Source organism: Corella eumyota, chromosome 7 (genome assembly GCF_963082875.1).
Source record: "Corella eumyota chromosome 7, kaCorEumy4.1, whole genome shotgun sequence".
NCBI classification, from domain to species: Eukaryota; Metazoa; Chordata; class Ascidiacea; order Phlebobranchia; family Corellidae; genus Corella; species Corella eumyota.
In genome coordinates, this window is record NC_137496.1 from 4,110,261 (window position 1) to 4,125,392 (window position 15,132).

Sequence of the window (15,132 nt, forward strand, 5' to 3'; positions counted from 1 at the left end):
ATTACTGGCAAATAACATCCGCTTTGTTCAGGACAAAGACCGTAAATCTTAAATCAAATTAAAATATAGTGCTAATTGATATTGGCACAACCCAAAAATGAAATCTAAAATAAATTCATCGATTTCTTTTTTGAATTTCCAGACGGCTTGGAAAATTTTTAGCCTTACTTAAACAATTCCTTATTGTTATAAAGCGAAAACGATTATTTAGGGGTGACGCCTTCAATAGAGGTTTCATCTAACAAAAGAATGTGAACAGTAAGGATTTATACAAGATATTCGCGGCAAATATTATCTAAATAAATACCAAATTCGCGCGATTTCAGCTCTTCTGTTCCCCATAATATTGATGTTACCCCTGGCTACGTTTTTGTGTCGCGAAGAGCATTGTCAGACGACTAACAAGCTGTTTGCTTTCTGTTATGGCGATTTCGCAATAACTTGACCTTCGTCTAAAAGCCACAAAGTCAATGGAAAAAATACCCGATAATAATAAAAAAAATATATTAAATTTTCTATTTTTTTTCAGTTGTAGATTGTAACCAATTAAGTTACAAAAATAACTATAACATGATTAAATTGACCATTTTTATATATATGTATATGTAGAAACGGTGTTGGCAATTAATATTAAATGTCATGGTATTTAATATGAATAGCTTTTTTAGGTAACAATCGTAATATTGATTAAAATCAACAATGATTTCGTTCAATTAATTAAATCCCCGTCCTAACGTTAGTTAATATAATAATCTCAAGTCCTTTTAAGAAATTGATAGCTCTTTAAACAGGCTTTGATATAAAGCCAAATCCTGGTTTAAAATTAAACAAGTGGCACTTTAAAAATGATATCACATTCCATAACGTGAAAGATGAATGGCATAAAAAATGCTCGCAAGGTGGTGAAAAAGAGTCTAAAAAACTTTGGTAAAAAATTGTAAAATTTTAAAAGATTTAAAATATGTAAAGCTTTTCTAAATGTTTAATAACGCTAGTCTACACATGACGTCTAGTTGTGCGTATAGTAAATTCAAAAAATCCCGCGGGACTAGAAAACGTAGATGCCTATCATGTCAGCTGCCTTTCACAAGTTATGCAAGTTTTATTTTGGGTCTGGATCCCATGTGGCCTTACTGAACAGCGGGACTGAGCCATCAACCAATAGAAATGAACAGTTATGAATCGCATGCCGATTTATGGGCATAGGTTGATGCCGGTAATCGAAGTATAAAAGCTGGATTCGAACGAGATCCCCTCACTTGGGTATTTTATACCTAACTAACTACTAGTAAGTATAGTTTTTAAGTTATAGACTAACTTATAACATTAAATAGCAACTTGATAAAGCATTTAAAGACTAAAAGTCTTGGTTAACAAATAGAGAATGAATGAAACTAGAGTATATGGTGTGGAGAAATTAACTGAGTTTTTTACTTTTTCAGTCATTTTCATTAGACATCATAGTGAATATTCACAATGGTGCCTCGTCCATCCAATAAAGAGAGCGCGAAGGGTAAGTTTTAAACAAGTTAAAGTGTATGTAAAGTATAGAAATAGCTATAGTTTATTATACACTTTACAGACCTAAGTTTTACATCAATATCTATAACTTTTATTTTTATTTTAGGGGAATGTGGACCCGGCGACGACCCGATGCCGTTCCTGGCACCCACGGAGAAGGAAGTTTTGGGATTTCAAGCCCAGTCCTACGACACCAAGAAAAACGTCTGGGTGCCCCATAAGAAAGAGGGGTTTGTGAAGGGTGAATTGCTGGAAACTTCTGGCGAGAAGTGTACCGTAAAAACCGTCAAAAACGAGGTAACAAATCTGAAAATTTAACAAAACTTTTGATGTTTGGCAACTGTGAAGTCTACGACGTTATTTAAGGCTGAAACAAATAGTATCCATTTTTGATACCTACTAACGTTTAGTTTGTTTTCAGACAATCTCGCTAAAGAAAGACGACATCCAGCAAATGAACCCTCCCAAGTTCGAACAAACTTCCGACATGGCAAACATGACATTCTTGAACGAAGCCTCGGTGTTGTACAACTTGAAAAGCAGATACTCTTGCATGCGTATTTACGTAAGTTTTGTCAACTGCCTAAACCTTTACAGCACTCAGTATAATTACTTTAAATAGACAAAGTAATATATATATTATTATTATTTGCATTGTTTTAGAATTAAAATAGTTGATGCGTTATTGTAGACCTACTCTGGACTGTTCTGCGTGTGTATCAACCCTTACAAGTGGTTGCCGGTATACGGCGCCAAAGTGGTCATCATGTACCGTGGAAAAAAGAGGGCAGAAATGCCACCTCATCTTTTCTCAGTGGCTGACAACGCGTATCACGACATGCTGATGAATCGTGAGAACCAGTCCATTTTGATCACGTAAGTAATTTTCTTTATTTGCAAGTCTTGGAAAAATTGGCTTTCATAAAAACGTGACGTCACAAATTTTACTATTTTAACACCAGTGGAGAGTCTGGTGCTGGCAAGACTGAGAACACCAAAAAGGTCATCCAATACTTTGCCAATATTGCTGCCAACCCTCAGCAAAAGGCTGCTCAAGAATCAAAAGGCAACTTGGAGGATCAGATTGTGCAAACTAACCCTGTACTTGAGGCTTGGGGTAACGCTAAGACCATCAGAAACAACAACTCTTCTCGTTTTGTAAGAATCCGCAATTTTAAAGAATTTTGGGCAAAAATAAAATATTATTTGCACAAAATCTAGCATGACCCTGGTAAAAATTTTGGTTTTGCATTTTTTTAGGGTAAGTTTATCCGAATTCACTTCGGCACGAGTGGAAAACTATCTGGAGGCGACATCGAGTCCTACTTGCTGGAAAAATCTCGAGTTATCTTTCAACTTCCGGCCGAGAGGGGATACCATATTTTTTACCAGGTAAATCTTATCAAAGAACAATTTTCTTTTAATTCCAATGAAATTCAGTTTAATGTCGGTTAGTACATTTGTAAACGATTCGAATTGATTAAACTTTTAAATTTAACTTCACAGATTATGTATTCTCAACGTCCAGACATGCTTGAACAATTCTGCGTTAGCAACAACCCACGTGACTACCACTGGGTGAGCCAGGGAGTCATTGTCGTCGACAACATGGACGACAAACAGGAATTCGACTATACCGACGTAAGATAAATTAGCTAATTAAATAACTTTACTACAACCAGCAAAAAAACAATTTAATAAGGCTATGTCTATATAAGTTAAGTAGGAAGCTATGTATATATTTTGTTTTTATTTGAGTAGGAGGCTTTTGACGTTCTTGGCTTTACCCACGAAGAGAAAACCAATGCTTACAAGCTTACTATCGGTACGATGATCTTTGGTTCCATGACTTACAAACAGAGGCCACGCGAAGAGCAAGCTGAAGTCGATTCCGTCGACAGTAAATAATATTTTAATAAAACCGTTTCAAAAATATCAACTAACAACCATGTTTAACTTCTTTTTTTATATATAAGTTTTTCAAATAAACAACATTTTGTCATCAATGTTATGTTGCCCAAAATTTAATTACACTTTTATTTTAAGTCTCCGACAAAGTGTCACACTTGTTCGGTATCAGCTCACCGGAGTTGTGCAAATGTATCACCAAACCTAGAGTCAAGGTCGGAACAGAATACGTACAAAAAGGGCAAAACACCGACCAGGTAAAATAAACACTTTTCACTGGTGACGAGGGTATTATAAATGTATATCACAAAACGGCTAGATCAACATTGTTGAGGAGACCAATACCGAAATTTCATTAAAAATTTAACGAGTTTAACATTTTGTTAAATTGTAAATTAAAAGCCTAATATAATTCAGCAAGTATGTATACCTATGGTCGTAACTAAATCTGTTATAAATACATGTAGTGTTACAACTCCACCGGTGCTTTGGGCAAAGCTGTGTACAACTGCTTGTTCGGTTGGATCGTGGCTCGTTTGAACGTTACCTTGGACACGAAATTGCCAAGAAACTACTATGTCGGTGTATTGGATATTGCTGGTTTTGAGATCTTCGAGGTAAAGTGAAACTCATAAAACAACTTAAGGTTTTTTTACATTTAAAAAAAATTATCAATTTTAAAACACAAAGGTTTTTTTATAGTTTAACACATTCGAGCAACTTTGTATTAACTTCACCAACGAGAAACTCCAACAGTTTTTCAACCATCACATGTTCGTGCTTGAACAAGAAGAATACAAGAAGGAAGGTATCGAGTGGGTATTCATTGATTTCGGTATGGACTTGCAAGACTGCATTGAGCTTTTGGAAAAGGTAAATATTTTATAAATACGCTGTTCAATTTTTTACGTGCACATAAATATAAGACCCTTGAACGACAATAAAAGTGCTTTCGTAGTCGATAAGTTTTTTTTTGTTTGATTCAAATTTTACATTTTTAAAATATTTAACTATTCTTCTGAAATTAACTTTAGCCCATGGGTGTCTTTTCCATCTTGGAGGAAGAGTCGATTGTTCCCAAGGCAACCGACCAAACCTTCAAAGAGAAGTTGTATGCCAAGCACGAAAAAACTTCCAAGGCTTTCGTTCGACCCAAAGTCAGCAAAAAAGGCAATGAACATTTCTCTGTCAAGCACTACGCCGGAATTGTATGTTCTGATTATTATAACAAGCATGACTATTCAATGTAGGGTCATTTTCAATATTTCTTTAAGACATATTAAAGTAATATACGACTACTAGTATATTAAATACATTTTTGCCATCTTTCAGAACATACTAAATGCGTTAGTTATTTGACTTTGATAAACCAAATTTTTATTTTTGTCAAAGGTTGGTTACAATGTTGATGGTTGGTTAAACAAGAACAAGGATCCGTTGAACGAAAGTGTTGTTGGTTTGTTCAGGAAATCAACTAACAAACTGATGTCGTCCTTGTTCCCCGAAATCAAGGAAGAAAGTAAGACATTTACAAGACTTGACAAATTGTTTACCTTACTAGCCATGACTGTAAAACCTGACTGGAATTGATGAAAAAAAACAGAATAAAAATTAGGTTAACATGATTTGTGTAACTTAAAAAAATTATTTTTGTTATAGCTGGTGGCAAAAAGAAGAAGAAGGGTGGCAGCTTCCAAACTGTTTCAGCTCTTTACAGGGTAAGTTTCACTTAAATATTTGCAATCAGTTTCTTAAATACACAATTGTACATAAATAGAAAACATGTTTTGTAATTGCACGCATTCTAAACTTTCGCAATGTTCTGTAGGAACAATTGAACAAGTTGATGACGAACTTGAGAAACACGAAACCTCATTTCGTTCGTTGTATTATCCCCAACGAAATGAAGACCCCAGGAGCCATGGATGCTGGTAAAAACCTTTACATCAAGTTGTAATCAGTTGAATTTATGTCACGTTTTTTTATTTAGATTTAGTTTTGCAAGTTAAAATATCATGTTGGAATAACTGAATTAACCTTATGTTTTTGTAGCTTTGGTGTTGGCCCAATTGAAATGTAACGGTGTGTTGGAGGGCATTAGGATCTGCCGAAAAGGCTTCCCTAACAGACTTCAATACCCAGAGTTTAAACAAAGGTAAATCGAAAAAAACTAAATTTGGGCTTTACAACTAAAAAACAAAAGTAATATTAATTCCTTGGATTTTTATTCACCTATTTCTTGTTTCAGATACCAAATTTTAGCCGCTGCAAAGGTTGCTAAAATGGTTGACAGCAAGAAAGCAACTGAGACGATCTTGTCGCATATTGAACTTGATCTTGCTTTGTACAAGATTGGTCACACCAAGGTATTAAACGCAAAAACTTAAAATTATTTATTTTCCTCTTTGAACAACCTGTTTTTAAGTCAAAACCGATTCAAAACTTACAATTTTTTCTTTAGATCTTCTTCAAGGCTGGAGTACTTGCCGACCTAGAGGACCAGCGAGATTCCATCTTGTCCTTGATCATGACCAAGATCCAAAAGAGGACCAGAGGAAAATTGATGAGGATTGAGTTTAGAAAGATGTTGGAGAGACAGTAAGAATAGCTTTGTGTTTTTGTTTATATATACTTTACATCACAAAGTAGCAGTCGCGGTAAATCAATGGTATTTATACTAAAAAATGCTTAAAATTAAACATTTTGTTTAAAGGCGAGCTGCAAAGGCTATTCAGCGTAACATCAGAAAGTTCTTGCAATTCCGTGATTGGCAATGGTGGAAACTCTACACCAAGGTACGAACGTGTTAAACAATTAACCTTTTAACAAATATTGGCTAATTTTAAGGCCATGGTTAAACCCTATAACAAAACATTGTATTTATACGCGTTTTCTTAACGTTAATTAGGTCAAGCCATTGCTTAACGTCGTCAAAGTTGAAGATGAGCTTAAGGCTAAAGATGAGGAAATTGCAGATCTTAAGGAGAACTTGTCTAAAGAAGAGAAAATGAGGAAAGAGTTTGAAGACAAAAGCATCCATCTGCTCAGCGAGAAGAACGATCTTACTCTTCAGTTGCAAGCGGTAAGTTATATTTTTGATTACTAAAATTACCTTGCATTTTGGGTTTAATTTGAGAAAACAATTAAATTTAAATATCCCAACCTTAACTGACTTATTAACAACCTTAAACACGAAAATTAAAACTAAATATAACACGTGTTTCACCACAAAAATTGAACAAAGACACATATAATCAGATTCGATATAAATTAAGAAACTCCCCTTTGCCAATTTACGAGTGCTACATTCACTCTTAGTTCGTAAATCTATAAACACTTAAGTACAGCGTAATAAAGGAAAGTCTTTGTATTAAGTTAAAGTTTATACTCTTGAAGAATTGTGTAACCAAATTCGACCACATATACGTCATCTACACTTTAGCAATACTTTGAATACAGTTTTAGTTTATGTACTTTGCACACCCTATTACAATAAAAAGCCTTCGAATATAGAGTTTGTTTAAACTTACTTATCTACGTATATCACTGTGATATTTACTTTAATATAAGACAGCCACGTGTTAAAACATATAGCTGACTAAACAACGTAAGTGTGTATTGCCTTATATTCATGAAGGGCATACTGAAGGGCATGCCATTGGCAGTCAGGTTACAATAGGCGCAAGTGTTACAAGACTTATTAAACGAGCAGTTTAAGAAATAGGCACAAAGACAATAAATTGTTTATTCAGACCTAAGTAAAACTATTTATTCTGCTTTAAAAGACTTAAATTTTTACAAACTTTATTTATTTTCCGGCAGTAACAAATAATATTCGTTAAAAGCTTTCTGGTACAAAAAAAATATTGTTTTCTTCGTGTTTGTCCATGTATTATGTAACTGTCAAATCAAGACGTTAGGCAAACTAAAGTATTTGAACAATCATGTTTTTGCGTTGCTTGTATTTAAACGATCATTGCTCTGTGTGTTAGTAAAGTTCTTTGCTCAATATTAGCAAATAATTCAAGCAAGTAAATCAAAGAAAACGACAAACATGTTCTAGAAAATATTTAACTTAAAACTAAAAATTGCAGCAGGCGGCAAGATAGAAAGATAAACTTATAAGTTAAGGTTTCTAGATTTAGTTGATTGCGCGTAATATGGAACCTGTAATAGTAAATGGTGTTAAAACTGAAACCCGCCGCCGTTCTAGAAGAAGATATAATTCTAATAATGCAAAAGAAAACGTGTTGGCTAATGGTGACAGTTTAGAAAATGCAATATTAGCAAACAAAGTAGTAACAGCCGTCTCAAGTCATGTGCAATCTAGAACAACTGTATTACAACACAATGACTTTGGGGTCAGTCGTTTGACATCAGAATCTTCAGAACCGCTAAGTTCGCCTCGCGAAAATGCGCCGACTATTTCATCAGAAGGTAGTGAGGTCATACAGCAATTTCGAGCAGAAAGAGTTCGAAACAACAGCACCAGTGACGTCACAAATCGTGTTTCGACCAAAAAACGATATTCCCTGTTGAACAATCGGCGCGGTTCGAAGTTATTAGAACTTAAAGACAGATACACAAGCAACGAATCAAACAGTTTCGACGACATTCAATTTCACGAAGACAACTTTATCGACGAAATAAGTCAGGATGACGTCATTGATTCGTCATCGAACGACGTTGTAGTCAGCGAGTGGCTTAAGAGCAACGAAGAATGTAACGTCACCAGTAAAAGTGACGTAACGTCGTCACGGTCGAGCAGCTCGACGACTGAGAGTTCTGAAACCGAAACGGAACGAGTTCTGGTTATAGAGCCAGAGGTCGAAGCTGAGTTTGTCGATGAAACGATTAATTCTCGCGTCCCCCCTAATTTACAATATCGCATTTGTTTTCAGGTATATTTAACAAACTAATTTGTCCATAAAGTATGCAGTTCCATAATTTCAAAAGGTTAATTTTTGTTATAAGGATTTTGTTTTAAACTTACCCTTTTCCTTTCAGGAACAAGAAAACTTGGCTGATGCAGAAGAGCGAAATGAACAACTCGTCAAGTCGAAGCAAGATTTAGAGGGACAGGTTTCTGATATGTCAGAGAGGTTGGAAGAGGAAGAAGCTGTTAACGAGCAACTGTCAGCAGCCAAGAAGAAGTTGGACAAACAAGTGACTGAACTTGGTCAAGACATTGAAGAAGCTGAAGCTAACATCAACCGCTTGGAAAAAGACAAACAGGTAATGATTCAACATTTACTATATTTAGGCCCATTTTTTGTGCTGCTTACCAAAGTAAATTACTTATCAATTGCTTATGCTACAACATCTCGTTTTAGGGGCTTGAGTTGAAACAACGTAGCTTGTCTGCTGACTTGGAGCAACGCGAAGAGAACATCAACAGGCTGACCAAGGAGAAAAAGCAGTTGGACAATGTCAACCAACAAACTCTGGAAGATCTACAAGCTATGGAAGACAAGGCGAATCACTTGGGCAAACTCAAGATCAAACTTGAGCAGCAAATCGAGGATGTAAGTGCACACATTTCATTGTAACGACAACTTAATTTATGTTACAGTTCAACAAACAATAACACCATACATTTTACATCAAGGTTGAAGATAGCCTTGAACAAGAGCGTAAACATCGTGCTGATCTTGAGAAAGCCAAGAGAAAGCTGGAAACTGATCTAAGAGCTGCCCAGGACACCATCATGGACTTGGAAAAAGACAAGGCTGCTTTGGAAGACGCCTTGCGCAAGTATGTTTGTTTGTAAACGGTTAAGTTGTCGATTTGCGCAGAAAAAAGTTTGTTTAGCCTTATCAATTTATACAACTTTAACAAATAGATAACGTTTGAAGTGGTAACTACCTTCTAACGAAATATTTATATTTACACAGGAAAGATTTTGAGATCAACCAACTTAATGGCAGAATCGAAGACGAACAAAACCAAGTTCATCAACTCAGCCGAAGAGTCAAAGAATTGCAGGTATTTACAATCCTTTCTTTAACATTTAATTCAAACACACCAAAATTTGGTCAAGTTTTTCTTAGGCTGGTTTATATGCTGTAACTGTGCCTCAATGTTACAACATTTGTTTAGGCTCGTGTTGAAGACACTGAGAGCGAACTTGAGTCGGAAAGACAAGCGCGAAGCAAGGTCGAGAAAAACCGAAACGAACTTGTCAGAGAACTCGATCATCTTGGTGAGCAACTTGAAGAAGCTGGCGGAGCTACATCGGCTCAGGTATGGCATTATAACAAACTTTAAGCCCATATAATATGCTGTGTTTTTTAATAACTGCTGATGTAGGCTTACTTTTACCCTAATATATGTCAATGTCATGTTTTTAATAATGTATTGTTGCAGATCGAGTTAATCAAGAGACGTGAAGCTGACTACTTGAAGTTGAGACGTGAATACGAAGAAGCTGTGATGCAGAGCGACGCCAACATCTCTCACTTGAAGAAAAAGCACACTGACACTGTTAATGAGCTTGTCGAGCAGGTGGACTATTAAAACAAGATATGACTTGGTGTACAACGGCGCCTGAACATAACATTTGTTTATATTTCCTTTTATTACAGGTTGAAAGTTTGACCCGAGTTAAAAACAAGGTTGAGAAAGATAGATCTCAACTCCAACTTGAACTTGATGACGTTTCAACCCAATACGAGGAAGTGTCCAAAATGAAGGTCAGTTTATAAGTGCTGTTGTATAACAAAAGCTTTAATCAAAGGTAAAAATGATTAACCAACATTTGATAACTACTTTTAGGCCAGGGCGGAGGCTAACATTCGAGTAATGGAGGAGCATGTGTCTGATTACAAGATGAGGTCTGAAGAAAATGTTCGACATATTAACGAGCTCACGATCGTCAAAAATAAGTTGACAAGTGAAAATGCAGACACCACTCATTTGTTGGAAGATGCTGAAAGCAAGGTAGCCTAACAACCCATCGGAAAAATAATATTTTTTTTTAATGGCACGAAGTTTAAAAGTTTTTAAATAGTTTACCACGTTTTAAATATTGTTTTGTTTTAGTGATAACATTTTTGTCAATGTTTTATGTAGGTCAACGGTCTTTCAAGAGCAAAGTCGAACATGACTTCTATGGTTGAAGACTTGAAACGACAACTTGAGGAAGAGACAAAGGTTCGTAAAAAACAACTTTAATAACTTTAAAAATAACCCAGGCAGTTTACCATTTCATTTTATTTCATAGGCGCTTTCGTATTAATGTAAAGTCACTTGCAATATTATTTTTTATACTAAAAAATTGTGTTTAGAGCAAGCAATCTTTGAGCCACGCTCTCCAGGCTGCTCGCCACGACTTGGATCTTCTCAGAGAACAGGTAGAAGAAGAACAGGAGGGCAAGGCTGAGTTGCAGAGAGCTTTAAGCCGAGCCAACGCCGAGGTTGCAAACTGGAGAACCAAATACGAGACTGATGCCATTCAAAGGATGGAGGAACTTGAAGATGCCAAGTAAAAATGTTACCAATTTTTTTTACAATAATAATTGAAAAGGTTATTTAAAATTATTTGTTTTGTTTATAGGAAGAAGTTGGCCATCCGTCTTCAAGAAGCAGAAGAGCAGACTGAGAACGCTTTGGCGAAATGCGCTAGTCTTGACAAGACCAAAATCAGGCTTCAAAACGAAGTTGAAGATTTGACAATTGACCTGGAACGGGTAGGCAAAAGCGTTTTAAAAGTTTAGACAATTAAAATAAATGGCAACAGTCTATGAGCTTTTATGGGACCAAGTATTAGAGTTCTGCTTATATTTTAGGCCAATGCCACTATCTCAGTTTTGGACAAGAAACAACGCAACTTCGACAAAGAAATCTCGACCTGGAGCCTACGAGTCGAAGAGTTGCAAGCTGATCTGGAATCGTCTCAACGTGATGTCAGAACTTATTCCACTGAGGTTTATAAGCTGAAAACTTCGTACGAGGAATGCATTGAGCAACTTGATATCGTGAAACGAGAAAACAAGAATCTTTCAGGTAATATTTAAAAATTACTTTTTAGTGCGGCGATAGGTATAGGTAACACTATAAGTAGCATCTGTTAAAAGAACATGTGTATAAAATAAAAGTTTATGTCATGCTATTAACTTGCTTAATAATAAAATGTTGTGATCACGTTTTTAACTTTTTTCAACAGAGGAAATTAACGATCTTACTGATCAGCTGACAACTGGAGGCAAATCTCTTCACGAACTTGAGAAGGCTAAGAAGAAGGCTGAACTTGAATGTGAAGAGCTTAGATCTGCTCTGGAGGAGGCTGAAGGTGCTCTTGAGCTTGAAGAGGTAATAACATAACTAATGATAGTCGAACATACCTTGTAATATTCAGTTTAAAAAACGTGTTTAATACCATACACACATTACTCATGGTAATTTAAAAATTACAGAGCCGAGTACTTCGCTTACAACTGGAACTCACTCAAGTCAAGGCTGACATTGATCGTAGACTTCAAGAGAAGGACGAAGAATTCGACAGCACAAGGTAAACATATTAACAATCCCAGTATATGCTTGCAACACTTAGTATCATAGTTTGAACCGTACGAGCAATATCTAACAAGGTTAGGTACTAACGACTAATTCTAAAACAACAGAAAGAACTACCAACGCGCAATTGAGTCGATGCAAGCCAGCTTGGATGTTGAGATGAAGAGCAGAGCTGATGCAGTCCGAGCAAAGAAGAAGTTGGAAGCTGCATTAAACGACTCGGAAGTTCAACTCGATCATGCTAACCGCAACTTGGCTGAGCAAACTAAACTTGTCAGGAAACTGCAAGCTACAATCAAGGTTCGTATCAAACAATTGATAAACTAGATATATAAAGACTTTTGTAACGTTTGTTCATACTGAAAAACTTTTGTTAACATCACCAATTTTATTTTTTCAGGAGATCCAAGATCAAATGGACGAAGACCAGCGCATCCACGAAGAGTTGAGAGAGCAATACAGCATCCAAGAGAGGAGAATCACTATTGTGACTTCTGAACTTGAGGAAACAAAATCTGCGCTTGAGTCGAACGAAAGAGCTCGTAAGTAAAATTTTAAACTTATGAGTTTAAACTGTGTCAAACCAACAGTATAGCCTACTATCAGCATAGTAATCAATATAGTTCTTACCCTTTCCATTTAATAACGTAATGGCAATGCTTATAAGTAATAAACACCAATGCATGTTTAAAGGCAAGCACGCTGAGGCTGAACTGATGGAAATAAGCGACCGAATCAGCGCTCTTTCTGCTCAGAACTCAGCCTTATCAAGCGCTCGACGAAAGTTGGAGACTGACAACGAACAACTGAGAAGCGAACTCGAGGAAGCTTTATTGGAGGCTAAGAACTCTGACGAACGATCCAAAAAGGCTGTTTCTGATGTAAGTATCTTAAAAACGGTTTTGATCGAACTGACTTTTAAGATGCTTACTTAAATTGCCGAAAACATATATACTTTTAATTTCCACGTTTAAAGGTTTACATCTGATGAAAGCAATTTTAACACAAAGTGTTTTTTATTTAGGCTGCTCGTATGTCCGAGGAACTGCGTCAAGAACAGCAACACGTGATCTCCATTGAACGAGTCAAGAAAACGCTTGAAGTGCAAGTTCATGAGATGTCGGTAAGTAAATAGCCAATACAAGTAAAACATTTTAACTATATTTTAGGTGAAAATTAAGTGGTCAAATACAAAGCACTAACGGTTAACGAACGTACATTTAGATCAAGTTGGACGAGGCAGAAGCTTATGCACTCAAAGGCGGGCGCAAGGCATTGGCAGCTCTCCAGTCGCGTTTAAAGGACATCGAAAACGAGCTTGATGCCGAGCAAAGACGACATGCTGAAACTCTTAAGAACTACAGAAAGATGGACAGACGTCTTAAGGAGTTGACCTTCCAAGTAAGTTGTTAGGCTTATACTGAAAAACATTTTGTCAATAAACGTTTTAAATCTGTTACCAAAAGTTCCAAATAGTATGATTAAAAAGTTAATGCTTTCAACAGGCCGACGAAGATCAAAAGAACCAAGCTAGAATGCAAGAACTTGTTGAAAAACTTCAAAGCAAGTTGAAACAATACAAGAAAATGGCAGAAGAAGCTGTAAGTCTTATTTAATTTAAAAAATATGATTCAATTCGAAGTTAAAATTCTATTATTACTTATTTTCGCAAAAACTACCTGCAAGAACAGTTAACCAAACTATTAACTTTGTTAACAAATTGTTTCTTTTTTAACCAAATAGGAGGAGCAAGCCAACCAGAACTTGACAAAGTACCGAAAGGCGACTCACGAATTGGAAGAGGCTGAAGAACGCGCTGACATCAGCGAATCTGCTCTCAACAAAGTTCGATCCAAGTCTCGCTACATGGTAAGTTAACCACAAACTCAAAGTAATTCAAGCAACTACCAAAAAGAAAGCCAGTAGTTAGGATAAGTTTCATTCACGTAGTTTTGCTAACTGGGTCAATTCAGTACATAAAGTAGTGTAGAAGTAGCCTTTTCACGTAATAACAACACATACATTATTCTTTCTTGTTTCTGTTTGTTTACGTTCAACATTGTGATTTAGACGTCTTATGGTGGTAGTGGTGGTGCAGGTGGTAGCGGTGGTGGTTATTCTTACACCATCTCCAGAAAGGTGGTAACCACTAAGGACTCCAGCTCCACTTCCCACTAAATCTCTTCTCACTATATCTCGAAAAAACTTTTTATTTTCGTAAGCATTTTTTATTTCTTTTTCAACTTTAATTAAACCTAGCAAATGCTGTTCTTCTATTTAAAGAGAACCTTTTTCTTTTTTTGGTTAATTTATCTTCTTCTTTTTTGTTCTAATACTTTTCTTCTTTTTTCTTTTATTAGTTCATGTCACCCACAAACCACTCCATTTTACTAATTTAATTACACGTGTTTAACGTCGTGCTGTTCTTTCAGAACAACCTCATATCTGAGTCAATCAGGCATGAGGAGCAAGTGACGTCATTCACCCTCACATCATCATCATCACGTGACATTACGTCATCAAGTTTCACCACCAATCAGGTGTTAGAAGCCGCCGTGAGATTTGCGTCGACGAAACAGCGAAGAGAATCCTGGAACGAGAGGTCCATGGATCGAACCCCGGTAAAGGAAAGCGCATCAAATATAGACACAAGTACACCAATCACTCTTATAGACACAGAAAGCAACACTTTACAACAACAAGGCAGTTTGTCTGGATCAATATCAAGTATAAACAGTTCGACATCTACAAAATCGTCAAGATATTCGAAGAGTAGCAAACACAACAACGAAAATTAACACCCACACAATTCTAGCACTTTTTCTCCTGGTATATTTTAAGGGAGTTAATATTGATCGCACCTTATAACTGTTTGTTATGTACGAGGAGATTACTATAAAGTATAAACGAGTCACTACCTTTTTGATTTGTGAATGCAAGTGTCGGTTCGCGACGTCAACACTAGTACACCATTTTGCACTACATCATCACTTTTATTGTACATATTACTTAACGTATTTCTTAATGCGCTACCCCTTATAGAAAGATGTCATGTATTATTTAACGTCGCCATTTATTATTATTTAAAATCACAATACAACCCATTTTATCAGCAGTTTAATCTTGTGTGTTTTTACAACCGCTAGTGAGTTAGACACTGAATATTTATCAATTAGATTAAGTAACGCT

The 15,132-nt window shown here is 36.0% G+C and overlaps 1 protein-coding gene across 1 annotated transcript; it reads left to right on the forward strand.

Moving 5' to 3' along the window:
• Positions 1-1,206: 1,206 nt before the first annotated feature.
• On the forward strand, positions 1,207-15,058 carry LOC145760066 (myosin-7-like). The gene is made up of 44 exons (XM_082573930.1): positions 1,207-1,288; positions 1,443-1,513; positions 1,628-1,818; positions 1,943-2,086; positions 2,213-2,397; positions 2,484-2,679; positions 2,782-2,913; positions 3,028-3,162; positions 3,283-3,421; positions 3,568-3,686; positions 3,897-4,046; positions 4,132-4,302; positions 4,464-4,637; positions 4,822-4,948; positions 5,089-5,147; positions 5,258-5,360; positions 5,482-5,584; positions 5,678-5,795; positions 5,891-6,027; positions 6,143-6,224; positions 6,338-6,511; positions 8,437-8,664; positions 8,763-8,954; positions 9,038-9,183; positions 9,324-9,414; positions 9,529-9,672; positions 9,796-9,933; positions 10,014-10,121; positions 10,204-10,368; positions 10,501-10,581; positions 10,716-10,912; positions 10,985-11,117; positions 11,217-11,433; positions 11,594-11,739; positions 11,844-11,938; positions 12,051-12,243; positions 12,344-12,485; positions 12,637-12,824; positions 12,968-13,066; positions 13,168-13,344; positions 13,449-13,544; positions 13,687-13,812; positions 14,014-14,160; positions 14,304-15,058. The coding sequence occupies exons 2-43, from the start codon at positions 1,477-1,479 to the stop codon at positions 14,119-14,121; spliced, it is 5,886 nt and encodes a 1,961-aa protein (XP_082430056.1). The 5' UTR covers positions 1,207-1,288; positions 1,443-1,476; the 3' UTR covers positions 14,122-14,160; positions 14,304-15,058.
• The last annotated feature ends 74 nt before the right edge of the window (positions 15,059-15,132 follow it).

Coding starts and splice junctions, on each gene's coding strand:
- LOC145760066 (XM_082573930.1), top strand. CDS start 1,477: ATGGTGCCTCGTCCATCCAATAAAGAGAGCGCGAAGG. Junction 2,398..2,483: donor AACCAGTCCATTTTGATCAC/GTAAGTAATTTT, acceptor TTTTAACACCAG/TGGAGAGTCTGGTGCTGGCA. Junction 9,673..9,795: donor GCGGAGCTACATCGGCTCAG/GTATGGCATTAT, acceptor GTATTGTTGCAG/ATCGAGTTAATCAAGAGACG.